The sequence below is a fragment of the Protopterus annectens genome, chromosome 5.part1 (assembly GCF_019279795.1).
Source record: "Protopterus annectens isolate FY-2018-M chromosome 5.part1, PAN1.0, whole genome shotgun sequence".
Lineage (NCBI taxonomy): Eukaryota > Metazoa > Chordata > Ceratodontiformes > Protopteridae > Protopterus > Protopterus annectens.
This window is the reverse complement of record NC_056736.1, coordinates 681598147-681615311: the sequence shown is the minus strand read 5'-3', so window position 1 is coordinate 681615311 and position 17165 is coordinate 681598147. Positions and strand designations below refer to the sequence as shown.

The 17165-nt window shown below is 37.1% G+C and overlaps 1 protein-coding gene across 1 annotated transcript in view; it reads right to left on the bottom strand.

The window, feature by feature from the left end:
• The window catches only part of LOC122803256 (retinal guanylyl cyclase 2-like), a 665947-nt gene that overhangs the window by 271211 nt on the left and 377571 nt on the right, over nucleotides 1-17165 (bottom strand). Inside the window, exon 9 of the mRNA XM_044072849.1 lies at nucleotides 8498-8654. Coding sequence (XP_043928784.1) covers nucleotides 8498-8654 — 157 coding nt within the window. The remainder of the gene's footprint in view (nucleotides 1-8497; nucleotides 8655-17165) is intronic.

Here is a 17165-nt window from a genome sequence, read left to right as displayed (position 1 = left end):
CACCACGCAAACATACCCAGATCATTAAAAAATATATATTTTAAATTATTTCCCATACGGTTTTGGACACATGATGGATAGTTTTACACATATCTGTGTCTGCTATGCTATTTCTCTCCATTTAGCTGCACTTTTACAGCTCCTGTTGTCTGTTTAAAATCTTGTACATGGAGTTTTTCCATGTACACTACAGACACCAACACCAAGTCTGCAGGACTGCCTTTCTGCTTGCTGGATCACTCTACTGCCCTCATTTGCACAAAATTCACCTGCTTATGAGAAGATCTGCATGCCATGGATACTTAGGTTCATAGGTTGGTACTAGGCTATCAGCCCTAGGGCCTATACAAGCCTAGCCATAACAATTCCCCTGGCTATTTCGTCCCACACTCTTTACTTCCCTGGACCCCTGTCTAGCAGCTACTTCCATGTTGACGCATGCATGCGAGCCACCAAGCTCTTTTTACTGGATCACAAATCTGCTTATTTTCATGTAAGCAGTGTGCCACAATGCCCACATGAAAAAAAAATCTGTGTAGGCTTTATTAAATTCTCCCCAATATTTTTTTTTTTACAAAATCATTTATTTATGTTGATCTAGATACTGATTTTTATGGGCCTATCTTGTCAATAACAGAACACAAATGATACAATCACAGGTAATAATGCATTTTTATATGAAAAAAATACTATTACGAGACAAATGTGTTTTCTAATAAGTAAAGTAAAACATTATTTGAGAATTGCCCTCTTGTGAGATAAGCTTTGGAATCTTAAGTCACTGCATAATTTAGTGCTCTGGACAGTTGTACTGTAATGTCCATTGAGATTTTGACCACATCAGAATACTCATATCTCTAGAACTGCATGTATTACTAAAGAATTATACACAGAAAATCATTTCAGCACAACCTCTGCTTCACAGAGGCAGTGGCTATTATTTCCCAAGTATAAAAATGGATATTTTAAGTCATAATAAGCACATTAAATTCTAGTTTTTATGTATTATAAACAACATGCAATATGTCAGTAAACTCCTCAAGTTACACACTGATATTATATGATTAATTTTTGCTCATTCCTCTGACAGCTTTCATACAAGCCTGAGGCTGGTTACTGAAATATTTACAAAAATGATGACAATATGCATAATTAGCAAATGAACAACAGTTAATACATGTCCAACTATACTAGGCAGAGGTCACATATCAATGTAGCTTTAATGCTCATCATGTAAGTTCATAGGTTCAAAGGTCATTACTAGGCTAATGACCCTGGGGGTGCTTTTTAAGCCCACCCATGCTTCCGAAATATATTTGACAAGCTGTGATGTCCTAGGTTTAATTTAAAGGGTATATGTAGGGTCAAGCTTTTACAGGCTGCACTTGATTAAGGTGACATTTTTAATTTACTTGTATGCAAAATGATTTTGCAATTATTAATATAAATATGAAGTCTCAGCATTATATGCCTAGAGACATCACAAGGATGATCAAAAAGAAACACATGTAGATATAGTAAAGGATAAAATGTGCCCACTGTGCAGTGTATTAATCTTTTTGAATAGAATGTTTAATGCCTTACTGATATGAAACGGCAGGAAGGACAGGAATATATAATATTTGTGTAAGTATTTGCTTTGCTGTCCATTCATCTCTTACTGTGTAAAAAATCAAATCATAACAGAGGTGTGGGGAGCAATGCCCTGCTACACCCCTGCTTGTTCTAGGCCTGTTGCCCAGTAATGATCATTGTGGGAGGAAGTTGAACAAGCAAAACCAGACCTCCCTAAATTCAGCAACAAACTTCAGTTCATCCTGTGGAATGCTCAGACAATCCTATGAATGCTGAGTTATATCATTTCTCCAGCATGTTCCAGGTCTGCCTTAAGGCTTCCTTCCATTTGGCCACATCTGGAACACTGCCCATGGAAGCACATAAAAAGAATCTTAACAAGATGGCCAAAACACCTCATAAAACTTCTGTGATCTTCACAGATTACCAAACTCCTTGCTTTGTCATAAAGTGTGAGCCTAGCCACCCTGCAAAGGAACCTCATTTCTGACGCTTGTATCCACAATTTCATCCTATCAGGCACCATCAAGTTCTTGTGATCATAGGTCAAGGTGGGAACACAGTGTGACCAATAAATTGTAAGTTTCATGTTAGAACTTTAGCACTTCTCCACTGTCTACAACAATGCCTACATTACAGCTACTGTTACACCCCACTGCCAGTTGATTGCCCACTGAAAGCCTAAGGGCTGTGATTCCTATCTTCAGAGCTGTTACATTTATCTATAAAGTGTAAACAGAGCTTCAAAAGTCACTATTTTGTCATATTATATTTTAATTTTTGAAGCATTGTGCCTCCCAGTATCAAGTCTGGAGCTTACATTAGGGGTCCGTGCTGGTCTCTGTCCCAGTCTACCCTTATTACTGAACTTGACTCAATGATACTTAAACTCCTGAATTTAATTTAATGTGCTCCTCATCACATGTACAACATAAAATCCCCACTGCTGACAGATATAATTACTATCTCATCCCTACGTAGTCAGAGCCAAGTAAATCTCAGCCAGATTAGTCTCTTCACTTAGCAATACTGATTTAATTAAATGCAGTTAATAGTATCTCCAATTACTGTACTGTTTCTCCCACTTTTGCATGCCACTAGCTGACCATCACCTCCCTGGCTGCACCATTTAGCCTTACGTGTCCCTTAAAGGCACCTCTCATATCAGGTCTCCAATACAACCTATTCTTCTCTATTGGAACCTTAATTTTGTCCTTGAAAAATTGACTCTGGCACTTTTTAAGCCCACTGATTCTTCCCCTTTAGAATACTACACCTGGAAGCCTGTTTTTTGGTTGCCCTTATATCAGCCAAGAGAACTTCTGAACTTCAGGCACTGATAGCTTCTCCTCTTTTTTTATTTTTCATAGGGACAAGATGTTTCTGTGTACTAATCCTTCTTTCATGCCCAGGGTGGTCAATGAGTTGTCTCTTAATCAGTCTATCAAATGTCCTCCCTTTTCCCTTCTCTGTAATCTGCTAGTGAGAAAGTTCTTCACACCTTGGAGCTCCACAGGCAACTCGTGTATTATTTGGATAGGACAAAGGCTATCTGCAAATATGAACAGCTTTTTGTTTCTTTTCATACCAGGACAATGAGCGGGGTGGTTTCTAAACAAACTGTCTCCTCCTGAATTTCTAAGTCCATTTCTTGTTGTTATTCCTTTTATGGAAATCAGCTTTCTGCTTGCATTAGGCCTTGTTCTATGAGGGCAGTAACCTCTTCAGAGGCTTTCTTCAAGGGTTTAGATAATTTCCATTGCTGAAGCTGTTACTTGGTCATCTGTCCACACTTTTACTAAACATTACAAGTTGGATGCCATTTACAGAGCTAGTGCAGGTTTGCAAGGGCTAGCCTTCATGGGATTGAGGAGGGTTCCTTTGTACTCCCAGATGTTACGAATACTGCAACAGTGACATGTAAGGACAGTCCAGCTGTGTAAAATCTTACCATAACAGTAGATGTCCTTCTTTTCACTGTTGCAGTATTCAGTCCCTCCCTTCTGCCCCTCTGTTTTCTTTCTTCTGCTGGGAAATCTTTGCTGGACAAGGGTTCTTTGACTCTCTTTTTTGTTTCTTTCTCCCTCTGGATGTGCATGTTCTCCTTTGTACTGGGATTGCTCTTGTTTTCTTGGGGCACTTCAGTTCTGAGTATGGAGTGTATGTACCTCGCCTGAATATATGTCTGATGTGTGATGCTAGAAGGATGTAAAGGCTTTGCTATGCTGGCTGGTCATTGGGCTATCTTTGGCAGGACATCCCACATGTTATGAAAAGGACATCTACTGCTATGGTAAGACTTTACACAGCTGTATTTTCTCATCCATCTTGAAGACGTTCTCACTAATATCAGAGTTAAAAGTGAATTTCAGAAAGACTGAGATGTTGCCAATTAATTGCCTTTACATATAATTAAGGAAATAAATTGGCTATTACCATTTTTCTGTTGCAAGGCAAACCCTAAATATTTAGGCTTGCTATGTGTGCATGTTGTTCAAAATGTGCATGGCTAAGGCATTTTTTGTGTCACGCTTGCTGATGTCATAATAATGTTGGTAGACTCTACTTCTGAGGGCATTAATGGTCTTTCCAATGTAAAACCCTGAACACAAAACAAGGTATACTACTACCTTGCTACTATAGGAAAATTTCTTTTTAAGAACATACTTGCCATAATTGAGTATTACTATCTCTTTCCCTTCAATTATATATTTGCATTGCAGGCAGAAGCAACACTTTGTCATATGTCCCTCCTGTTCATTGTACTGTTTAGCCCTCTCTAACATATTTTTTATGGTAGTATCCTTTTTGTAAACAATTCTTGGATATTTTCCGACCTTCTCAATAAAATCATGACTAGTACCAAACAAATTCCAGTTATATTGCAATATTTCCCTCACTTCATTAAACTGGTTGTTGTAACAAAAAATGGCTGATTTTGTAAATTTGGTGATAACTCTCCCTGTGTAATTACTTTCTGAGTGCCTTTGATCACCTAATAATGGGGAAAAATAACCCCTCTGTCTTTTTCAATAACTTCCTGTAAAATAGTATTAAGAAAGTCTTGAGGGTAGCCTCTTTTTGACAACGTCTTTCAACACATTGGTTTGATGTAAATAATCATCCCATTCTGACACCATCATCGCAAGGCATACCGCTTGTTCTTTGACCAAGGATCTTTTTTGGTGTCGAGGATGGAAACTATCATAATGAAGGAATGTGTTTGAGTATGTAGGTTTTCTAAAAATTGTAGTGTTGTAGTGTTGAAGCCTTTTTTGTCTTACTTTGCTTAAAGTAATATTAAGATAGTTTACAGCTTCAGTACTTATTGAATGAGTAAAATCCAGAAAATCGGTACTTTCCTTAATGTAACCCATAAAGGCCCAGAATTCTGTCTCACTTCCAGCCCATAAAATAATAATATTGTCCAAATAATGACCATAATATTTCCAATGTTTAGAGAATGGGATCTTAAGGACAAATCCTCTTTCCCAAAAGGCAAAAACAATGTTAGAAAAATTGGGGCACAGGTGGCTTCCATTGCCACACCATGACATTGTTTTAAATACTATTCTTCAAATAAAATAACCTTGGTGTTAAATTTAAATTAAATTTATAAAAAGGCATGCAGCATTACTGTGTATAGGGAATGACAGCTATTTGTTGGTTCCCCCCTAATATTGCATTTAGTTGAACCAGGTAACAGATTACCAGAAGAATATTCTTAAGGTGCTGAAATGAGGACACTGGTGACAAGAATTGCAGTTTATATTTCTTTTAATGACTTACTCTTTCCTTTAGGATGAATTTGATATTTCCTTTCATGACTTACTCTTTCCTTTAGGATGACGTGCTCGGCTGTTTACTTCTTTCACAACATGTTCCTGTTTTTTTTTTTTTTTTTTTTTTTTACTGAATTGTAATCAACTGTTTTTCTTTTACTTATTTTACAAGTGATTAGGCATACGTAGGTTTCATTATATTGTTACAGGGATTAGATGCTTTAGTTCTACTAATAGTATCATTTGTTTATAATAATAATGGATCTTAGCTGTTATACCTGGAAAGAGTTATATGTTTCATTCTGTGTAATGTATGCAATGCATTTAAGATTACATATTTTGTTATTCATATTTGTTGCGATATAAAATAAGAGTAAAAGATTTATTTTAAGAAAGTTGGAGAATTTTCTCCATGGCTAAAACTGAAGATGGTTCTGAGCGACTTACAGGAGAGTTGGAGGATGTTATAACTGTAATTGTCTGGGACTAATACACTAAAACTGTGATGAACTTTCACCAGGAAAGAAAGAAAGAAAAAAAATCATCTATTTCTGAAAGGTTTCCAGAATCCTTTGTAAATAACTTAATCTAACTGGAGAGGGTGTCTTTGTTTGTTAAATGGGTAATTACTTCTCAGTGAGACACCATTCTGGTAAGTACACTAGTTAATTGATATTTACATTACTAACTGCCGAACCCTTGGTATGTGGTCCTCTATCTCTTTCTTTTTGCTAAAAACATTGAGCTGTAATGAATTCTGCACATGCTTTCCACATCATGGGCAATGCTGTCCACACTTGGTTAGTATTTAGGATTTTGATGCTTTAAACACTGAATGCTCATACTGAATACTGCTTATCTCTGTTTTTATTACTGTTTTACTGTTTTCACCCTCATTCAATAACCAAACCTAATTAGTAATGTTGCTTTTTGGCTTTAATCCTCTCCTGTCTTCTAGTGCCTGTAAAGTACCCTGTATTACATAAAATAAGAATATTACCCCTATTCCAAGCACCTGCATTTCAGCCTTATATGTAGTTCTTGCTGTTTTTCTAGTGGGTATAATCCTTAACATACCCAATAACCACCTAAATCCATCTTACCTTTTCTACTTTTCTCTAAGACAAATGTTTATCCTTTTACCTAATCATCTGCTTACATTGAGAAGAAGAAAAAAAAACACTTTGTGAAATTCAATCAGTGATGAAAATGTATATGAATGTTTAATTGATGTGTTTTTTTGTCTTCTGTCTTTATTGTCTATTTCATTTTTTTCATTTATTCTTTGTAATATTGATACTTAGCATAGTTTGGAGCTTATCTCCCCGGGCCTCCACTGAAAATGGACATATATCCAGTTGGACTAGCCCGGTCAACAAATGTAAAATAAAATAAATAAAATAAATAAAAATATGTGTGTGTTAAGTTATGCAGGATTTCAGACAATGTAGCAGACAACTGTTAATGTGTAACATTATTATTATGGATATTCCTATTGTTTCTGGAAGGCAGTACAAAACTATTATTCTCAATTTTTTTGGTTATATTTATTTATTGCAATCTGTTAACTGGGTAGGTGAGCTGGTCAATTGACCCTTTTTAGTTGCAATCCAGCAACAATGCATAATTAACAAATGAGCAAATAATTAGCTGCAGCAATGCTGGAACATTATTAAATATATTTATAACTCGAAATAATTCATTAGTAATAGTAAAGGTAGTACTTTAATACAATTGATGAACAATAAATAATTACTTAAAATTATACTCTGCTGACCTGCCTCAAAAAACAAGTACAGTCAATGTCTTTGCATAAGTGGTCAGTAACAGTAGCTTTGAAAGGAGAGTATATAATGAGAAACTTTGAATCATTTTAGATTTTCTTACTAATATGTATTATATCCACATTTTTGTATGTTTCATTGTAGTAGACAAGGAGAAATATATTTATATTTGCTACTTCATGTGAAATGTATTTTAGGTGCTTTTATTTGTTGTTTATTTCTTTAAGGTCAACATCATTGTTGAAAAGAGCCTTAGGATTGCTTCCTACTTAAATAAATTACTGAATTAATTATATGAGAATGTGGGATTTTAATTTAAACTGGAATGTATCGTGGAAGCAAATGTTGCAACATTTTGATGATATGCCTTAGGAATTAACCCTTGGCCTAAAATTTTTGATTGGACATGTTTCCCATTTCCATTCAGTTGACAAGACAGCAAACCACAGTGACTCCCTCCCAGTTGGCATTCTTTTCATACAGTATAAACTCATCTGTCTCCCCCCTCCCCCCCAGAACCTTGCCTGATGACTCTGCTACCTTTACCTATTTGTTGGCTCATTTGCTTTCATGGGTCAGGAACTAGGTATGTCAAGACAAGGCAAGAATTCTACAGCCCATTCAGTCCTGCCAGGTAATAAATGTCTGCTCTTTCTTCCTTTGTGAGAGTTAGGTGGTAGGGAGTGGGCCAACTTGTGGTCCTGGAGGGCACCAACCCTCTCCACTAGAAAGCTCCCCTCCACAGCAGCCATGAGTCTGTACATGACTATTTATGGGAACAATGCCACCATCCTTGGTTGCATCTTGCAAATGCAGTATATCAGTGTGGACTTGGCTGGCTTGCAACTCCATTAGATGAACAATTAATGCTACCACTAAATGTCACCTGTGTGGTGAGCCAGAACTGCCTCCCTACCCCCAGGACAGGTGAGCCAGCAATGGCCACTTACTCTAACCCTCCTTGGACAGCTCCTACAAGCATTTAGACCACTACTTAAACACTTATTACCCATGGCATGGCCAGGGCATTCTCCCTGTGTGCCACAGGGGTGGATATAAAATCATCTGCCTTGAACAACAGTGTTTAGATCAAAGCATTGTACAATCAAACACCATTCTTCTTTTGACTTTAATCATTTCTCCTTGGACTCTAAACTAATTACTAACATGGTGATCTATAACAGTGAATTATTTTCTACCTTTTATATTTTGTGGGAAAATAAGGAAGAAAATTGTTTACCATGATCAATCTATACCCATTATAGTTGATATAAATGTATTATGGGTGATGTCATATCATGGGTATGAGGTTTTAGAGATATGCTAAACTGTTAATAAAACAATGTTTGCACTTGCCTTCAGGCGATGATTGCCTGTGATGTGCCTTCAGTATTTCTAATAGCTCACAATATCCATAGTTGGTGATTTTCAATACAAATCGACCATCCACAACACAGCTTCGAGAAGACAGGTGTCCATGTGGAAAGTCTCTGTGATGAAGGTATTTCATTCCCTATGTATAATTTAAAACAACAAAAAAGTACATCAAATACATTGAAGTAATGGAAACAGTTCAGGAATATTATATGTATTGCCTTATTTTCTTCAAATGTGCTTTGCAGTTAAATATTTAATATAGTTTTTCACAGACAGTTTAGATATCACAACAAAGTAGAATCTACTGACAGTTTGGAAATTCCACAGAGTGAGAAAACAAAGCTAAGATGTATAGAATTTTGAATTGTCTTGAAATTTCTGTGCAGTTTCAAAAACACAGTCTCTTAAAGAAACTTCTAGAAAATATGCCCAGTCTGCTTTGAAAAATTATCACAATAATAAAAAATAAGTAAGTACTATTTAGTATCATACTAATATTCTGTCCACATATTCTGTCCACATAGTTGCATAATCTAAGCATGTGGACAGAATAATGCTACTTTGCTAAATGACATGTTAAATAATTTTACAAGTGTTCTCAACTTTAAAAGTTGACAATGATATGTCGGGAACTTCGACTGTCACTGAAAAGGGAAACAATACAGGAAGATAATCTTAATTTATTCATTTAGCCTTTATGACTGTGTTAATTCCACTAGGCTAGTAACCTCTTTACAGTAGAGACCTGAGGCACTATTTATACTATTAGGGGAAACTTGGCCAGGACATCAGGAAGCTTCCTCTATGCTTTTCAGTAGGTGTTGTGGGATCTTTTATATCCACCCAAGCTACCACCAACTCAAGCAAATGGGGCCTCGGTTTAACATCTCATCCAATGGATGGGACATAGGAAAGGTGGACGTCTGGCAAAGCCCACATTTGGAAAACTAAAACTGGAGTACTGAAACCTGATTCTGGGGGAGTTACACTATCTGCAACTTAATTACTTTGTTTTTTTTTTGTCAAATGTTAATATAATGAGAACATTTGTGCTGAAGTCATGATTAATGCTTGTTTTGCAATTAAATACAGTCTGCTACCTCTTGAAGACTGTGCTATGGTATTTGCTATTTAATTTGTATTAACAGTAGCCATTTATAGTTTTGAATGTTCTCTATTACAGATTTCATTTTTGCTCTTCACAGTTCAACTTTTTGCACTCTGTTTATAACTATACAATAACTAGACAAATTTTAACAGCTTTAGCTGTAGGGAAATACTGTGTTTCTCCAATGGGTATTTTATTATTATTATTATTATTATTATTATTATATTATTATTATATTATTATTATTATTGTTATTATTATATTATTATTATTATTATTATTATTATTATATTATTATTATTATTGTTATTATTATTATATTATTATTATTATTATTATTATTATTATTATATTATTATTATTATTATTGTTGTTATTATTATTATTATTGTTATTATTATTATTATTATTATTATATTATTATTATTATTATTATTATTATTACTAAAACCCCACTGGCTGCCTTAAATGTTTGTATGCATCCTGTGACTGTTAAGAGACAACAGGTGGGGACTATAAATCATTCTGAGGAGCATATCTTGACAGGGATATACAGATGTCTGTTAAAATTCCTAATCACCACCCTGGGGTGAATCCTTCACTGGGTAGGGATTGTCTCTATCTTCTTTTGGTAGCCAGGGTCATATGCTTTGCCTCAAGTTTGATAGGCATGACCTGTACAATCCACAGTGGCCCATCTAGCCTGGCAAAGTTTAACGTGACGCTAATGTTGTATTTATATTGGATGAAACAACTTGATGACAACGTCTGCCATCTCTTAGGTCCTACTGTACCTGCTAGTCTGTTATTCACTGGTTAAGGCATGGTGTAATTGGTCCTGCTTTGGATCTTAGAAAGACGTGGTTCAAATCCTCATAAGGCTTATCATTGCCTGTATGTCTGTCCCTGTTGTAGAAAGGTGTGGTTCAAATCCTCAGAAGGTTTATCATTGCCTGTATGTCTGTCCCTGTTGTAGAAAGACATAATTCAAATCCTCAAAAGGTTTATCATTGCCTGTATGTCTGTCCCTGTTGTAGAATGACATGGTTCAAATCCTCAGAAGGTTTATCATTGCCTGTATGTCTGCCCTGTTGCAATATGACATGGTTGAAATCCTCAGAAGGTTTATCATTACCTGTATGTCTGTCCCGGTTGTAGAAATACATGATTCAAATCCTCAGCAGGTTTATCATTGCCTGTATGTCTGTCCCGGTTGTAGAACAACATGGTTCAAATCCTCAGAAGGTTTATCATTGCCTGTATGTATGTCCCTGTTGTAGAAAGACATGGCTCAAATCCTCAGAAGGTTTATCACTGCCTGCATGTCTATCCCTGTTGTAGAAAGACATGATGGTTCAAATCTTCAGAAGATTTATCATTGCCTGTATGTCTATCCCTGTTGTAGGCATGACCTGTACAATCCACAGTGGCCCATCTAGCCTGGCAAAGTTTAACGTGACGCTAATGTTGTATTTATATTGGATGAAACAACTTGATGACAACGTCTGCCATCTCTTAGGTCCTACTGTACCTGCTAGTCTGTTATTCACTGGTTAAGGCATGGTGTAATTGGTCCTGCTTTGGATCTTAGAAAGACGTGGTTCAAATCCTCATAAGGCTTATCATTGCCTGTATGTCTGTCCCTGTTGTAGAAAGGTGTGGTTCAAATCCTCAGAAGGTTTATCATTGCCTGTATGTCTGTCCCTGTTGTAGAAAGACATAATTCAAATCCTCAAAAGGTTTATCATTGCCTGTATGTCTGTCCCTGTTGTAGAATGACATGGTTCAAATCCTCAGAAGGTTTATCATTGCCTGTATGTCTGCCCTGTTGCAATATGACATGGTTGAAATCCTCAGAAGGTTTATCATTACCTGTATGTCTGTCCCGGTTGTAGAAATACATGATTCAAATCCTCAGCAGGTTTATCATTGCCTGTATGTCTGTCCCGGTTGTAGAACAACATGGTTCAAATCCTCAGAAGGTTTATCATTGCCTGTATGTATGTCCCTGTTGTAGAAAGACATGGCTCAAATCCTCAGAAGGTTTATCACTGCCTGCATGTCTATCCCTGTTGTAGAAAGACATGATGGTTCAAATCTTCAGAAGATTTATCATTGCCTGTATGTCTATCCCTGTTGTAGAAAGACATAATTCAAATCCTCAAAAGGTTTATCATTGCCTGTATGTCTGTCCCTGTTGCAGAATGACATAGTTGAAATCCTCAGAAGGTTTATCATTGCCTGTATGTCTGTCCCGGTTGTAGAAATACACGATTCAAATCCTCAGGAGGTTTATCATTGCCTGTATGTCTGTCCCTGTTGCAGAATGACATAGTTGAAATCCTCAGAAGGTTTATCATTGCCTGTATGTCTGTCCCGGTTGTAGAAATACACGATTCAAATCCTCAGGAGGTTTATCATTGCCTGTATGTCTGTACCGGTTGTAGAACGACATGGTTCAAATCCTCAGAAGGTTTATCATTGCCTGTATGTCTGTCCCTGTTGTAGAAAGACATGGCTCAAATCCTCAGAAGGTTTATCACTGCCTGCATGTCTCTCCCTGTTGTAGAAAGACATGGTTCAAATCCTCAGAAGGTTTAACATTGCCTGTATGTCTGTCCCTGTTGTAGAAAGACGTGATTTAAATCCTCCGAAGGTTTATCATTGCCTGTATGCCTATCCCTGTTGTAGAAAGACATGGTTCAAATCCTCGGAAGGTTTATCATTGCTGTATGCCCCTCCTTGTTTGAGGCACATCTTAATCTTTCATTCAATTTGCAGTTTAGAAGAGTTTATGCAAGAATTTGCTTGCTTCTTCTTTGACACAGGGGTGCGTCACCCAAACTGGTTAATTTTGTGCGACTTCAACTATTTACTTTAAGGAATGGTTTTATAATTCATTTTTCAAATGTATGAAGTGTTCTTGTTTCTGGAGGTGAAGTCATTTCTTGGCTTATTATCTAATCTACTTCAGCCTAGCACTGCTTGGGCTTTTGTCACATGGTCTTCCACTTGTCCAGTTTAATAATGTCTGTAACGCTAAAATTACAGCTTTAGAAGTGCAGTGTAGGTGTACCTGATTGACTACTGGTGGGATATGTAAGGCTATTATTGATGAACTCGATCAGCTGACTGCTGTTTGAGAGAACCTAGTGTCATGTGGGACTCATGAATGTTAGCATGAAGACTGGGAGAAGGTTTCAGCACAGATGCAGTACACAGATCTTTAAAGTGGACCAGTGGAAGGTCATGTGACCAACTCACAGGGAATCATGGGCTGAAGTGGATCAGATAGTGAACCAAGAAAATGACTTCACCACCTGGTCCAAGGAGACTTCATTCAGTTGAAAACTCAAGCTGCCAAACTTAAGTTAGATGACCACTGTTTTGTCTAGCATTCAGACATTTCTGATATTATAGTAACATTCTTGCATGCTGACATTTCTGCAGTCTCTTACAGCCAGCAGTGGCTTTTTTCTAGCTCTTGAGCACGCTAAGTAGCCCAGCCTGTTTATGGAACAAGAATGCTGTTTCTAATTTAGAACTTGAGGTAGCTGGCAAAACTCTAACATCGTTTTATCCCTCATACTTCCAACTTGTTTGAAGACCCCCTACACAATGCACTGACACACCTAGTGGGGCTGACATATTACATGAACCAAAAAGATTATGCTCTTTAGTTGATGTCTTGCTTCATAATTGTTGAGACGTTGTAAAAGTCTTATTAAATTTAATATTACTAGCTTCCAAAAATGCAATTGCACAAGTAAAGGATTAAAGTTGTTCTAAATGATATGTAAACTATTGTAAAGGAAATAAAAGAGATGGAATTATTTAAAAAGTGAGGAAGTAATTTTCATAAAACTAATGGTGCATCTGAGAACAATACTCAAACAGATGACTAAAATAAGTAGGTTGCAGGAATTTCAAAGGAAGTGTGTTTGTTGTAATGCACAAGAGTAAAGAATAGAGCACTGCAGTGATAAGAATGGACCCATTTCTAAATGAAGAATATAGTTAAAGTTTTTGAAATTCGTTTTGTTTCAGTATTTGATGTTTATTAGGCATGCTCTTCTCAGCACCCAAAATGTACACAGAATTACTTCTTTCTGTGGTTTATCTGGTGTTGCCTGCATTGGTAGCATCTTTAAATAAGCTTGGAGATCCCTTTTTTATCATCCCATTTGCTCTTACTACCTTGATACTGTATAACTTCATACCTTTCAGTATATAAGAAACAATAGGCACTAGATGCAGGTATTTTGATAATTAGTGCTGCGTTTGTACATTTCAACAGTAATATCTTGTTTTCTTGCTTTTCCTTTATTACTATATGAGCATTTGTTTTTCATTGTTGTTGTTATTGTTTCCAGTGTCGGAGGTGCTGGTATTTGTGCAGTCTCCTGTGTATTACCTTTGCTATGTTATTCTGCCTTTCAAGTTTACAGACTATCAGCCATGAGTGCATTGTGGCCTGCAGCAGACTGTGCAACTCTTATTAGTTCTGTGCTGCTAAGTTATATTTGTCTGTCTCTCCTATTAGTTTTGTGCAGATTTTGTGAACAAGTTTATACATGATCTGTAGTAACCTGAGCTGCCATTATTAGCTTTTTATATTCTGCTTTAAATTCACATGGTTTTAAAGACTTTATGCATCAAATGTTAATCAAAATACAGCTAATAGATGTCTATTATTTCCACTGGCATTTTGATTTTTTTTCCGTAATAGTTTTGGCCAAATAAGAGTTGAAACCCTTCTGACTGCATCTAAAGTGTGTGTCAACTATCTGAAGTTGGAATCTTTTAACTGCTACTGGACTGACTTTTTATGTAAAGACTATGATGAGGTCATGTGACTGAACTCGGCTATTACTTTCTCAGTCACAGACTGGATCCTGGAACAGTCAGGTTATGAGTTCCTGCATGGAGATCCTATTCCAGTTTATTTTCTGTATCACAAATTCCTTACTAGGATTAGGTGTCCTTCCATCATCTCTAGAAGAAGCAGTTGCAATACATGTCCTTATGAAGGCATGCTTTGAGCCAACTGATCTGGACAAATAGCTCCCTTCCTCTCAGCCTTCCTTTATTTGGAAGTGTATTAATAATGGGATTTATGTTTAGGTTGAGTCGTATCTACCTGTCCATGGCCACTTCACTCCTTGTCACTCCAGCTTGGGTCAACAAAGTACTTAGACATTCATCATAATGATAAAATCTATATCCAGTCCTGGTATACATTTTTCCTTACATCCCACTCTGAGATGTTAGCTATACCAGGGTTCTTATCTGTCCACAGTAAATTCATGGTACACAAGCTATTATTGGAAGATACTACCCTTAGGACTCTCAATTCAACCTATTTCAACTAAAGTGCACATGTAATCTAACACTCTTGAGAACCCTCATTAGTCTATTGTTAATTGGATGAAAGCTATTTTTTGGACTGTAACACTATTAAGGCAGAGGCTATGATTCCGTGGCAGCTGTGAAAGGCCCTGCAGTTCCCAGTATTCTGCTATATTTTTTTATAATGCAAACATTTTGAGATTTGTATTTAGAGTATGAGATCTCAGTGCATTTTTTTTTGGGGGGGGGGGGGCAGAACATACTATTGCTTATGTACTATGAAAAAATTATCATATAATCTCTGTATTAAAAAAATGGTGATGCCCAGGGAGGCTGTAGCTGTGTTAGCTTGTGATACAGCAATGCTTAATCCGTTTTATTTTCAGGCAAAAACATGAGAAAACCATGTTTCAATCATTTAACTGATGTGACAGTAACTTAGAGTAGAAAGAAACATCTGGAAATCAGGTATTCGATTATACTGTCATTCTGGCTGGAATCCCTGTATACTACAGAGCATCTGGAGGCTACAACACTCTCGAAATTGCTGGAACTCAGCTTCTTAACCAAACAAGCTTTAAAGTACCTAAATCAGGAAATGAAAGGTTCTGGAACAATCAGGATGAGACCTAAATGGAAGAAGGAAAGGAAGACAGCAACAGAACCAGGAAAAGAGGCTGCAATGCTGGAATTGCTGCCAGATTGAAAACAAACCCTCACAGGCCTGCTCCCCCCTCAATTCTGTTAGCAAATATATGCTCATTAGACAACAAGATGGACTTTCTCAGGTTTGAGCTCAACACCACGAACAAAGTGAGAAATTCCTGTCTTTTAATCTTCACAGAATTTTGGTTAAATAACAGGATTAATGACAGTGCTGTAAGACTTGATGGTTTTATTTTACTCAGACGTGATAGGAGCCTAGCTCTGTGTGGAAAAGCTAAGGGAGGTGGAGTGTGCATTTTTGTGAATGATAGCTACTGCAAAAACTGTAACATTGTGAATGAACATTGCTTGTAAACGTGGAATTTCTGATACTGAAATGCAGACCCTTTTATGTGCCCAGAGAACTAGATGGTGTCTATGTAGCATCTGTATATATACCACCAAGTGTTAACATCACTGAAGCACTGAATATACTGCATAATACTATATATGAGCTGCAATGCAATAAATCTGACTGTATATTTATGACAGCTGGTGACTTTAACAAAGCAGATCCCAGGGAGGTGCTACCCAGTTACTACCAAATTGTGGATTTTCCCACAAAGGAACCAAATACTCTGGACAAGGATTGCACTGACATAGAAGGAGCATAGAGAGCTGTCCAACAACCAGACCTGGGTGGCTCTGATCACATCTCCATAAAGCTAATACCAGCATACAAACCTCTCTTGATCAGAAAAAAAAGAAACACTGTGAAACAAATCAGGGTCTGGCATAAAGAAGGCATGGAAAGTCTCAGGGGCTGCTTTGATACCACAAACTGGGATGTCTTCAGGAAGGCAGCCACTGTGAACAATCTGGTGAATATAGATGAATATACTGAGACAACTATGGCTTACATATCCAAATGCATAGAGGATGTAATGAACATCAAAAATATTAAAGTTAGAGCTAACCAAAAACCATGGCTAAACAGCAAGGTGTACTAGCTGCTGAGGGTAAGAAACACTGTTTTCAGGGCAAACGGTAAGAAAGGTCTGAGTGTGGCAAGGGCTAATCTAAAAAAGGGTATCAAGGAGCCAAGAGGGAGTGTGGAAAGAGGATATAAGGATCCTTCAAGGATGTGAAAGACTCAAGAAGCCTGCGGCATGGTATTCAACAGCTGACTGACTACAACACCAAGTCAGTTCAGTGCAGTGCTCGCACTGAATTTCTGGACAGTCTAAACACATTTTATGGCAGATTTGAAGAGAAAAACAACCTGGAGGCTGTAAAGCTTCTCAATGACCAAAAGGAGGCAGTACTTAACCTCAGTGCTGTGGATGTAAGGAACCAACTGAGGAAAGTGAACCCCCTGAAGGCTGCTGGCCCTGATAACATTCTGGGGAAAGTATTGAAAGGTTGTGCAGACCAACTCAGTGTAGTACTGATGGACTTCTTCAATATCTCACTTGTCCAGGAAAAAGTACCAGCATGCTTCAAAGTTACCAACATAATCCCTCTACCAAAAAAAGCCAACCCCAT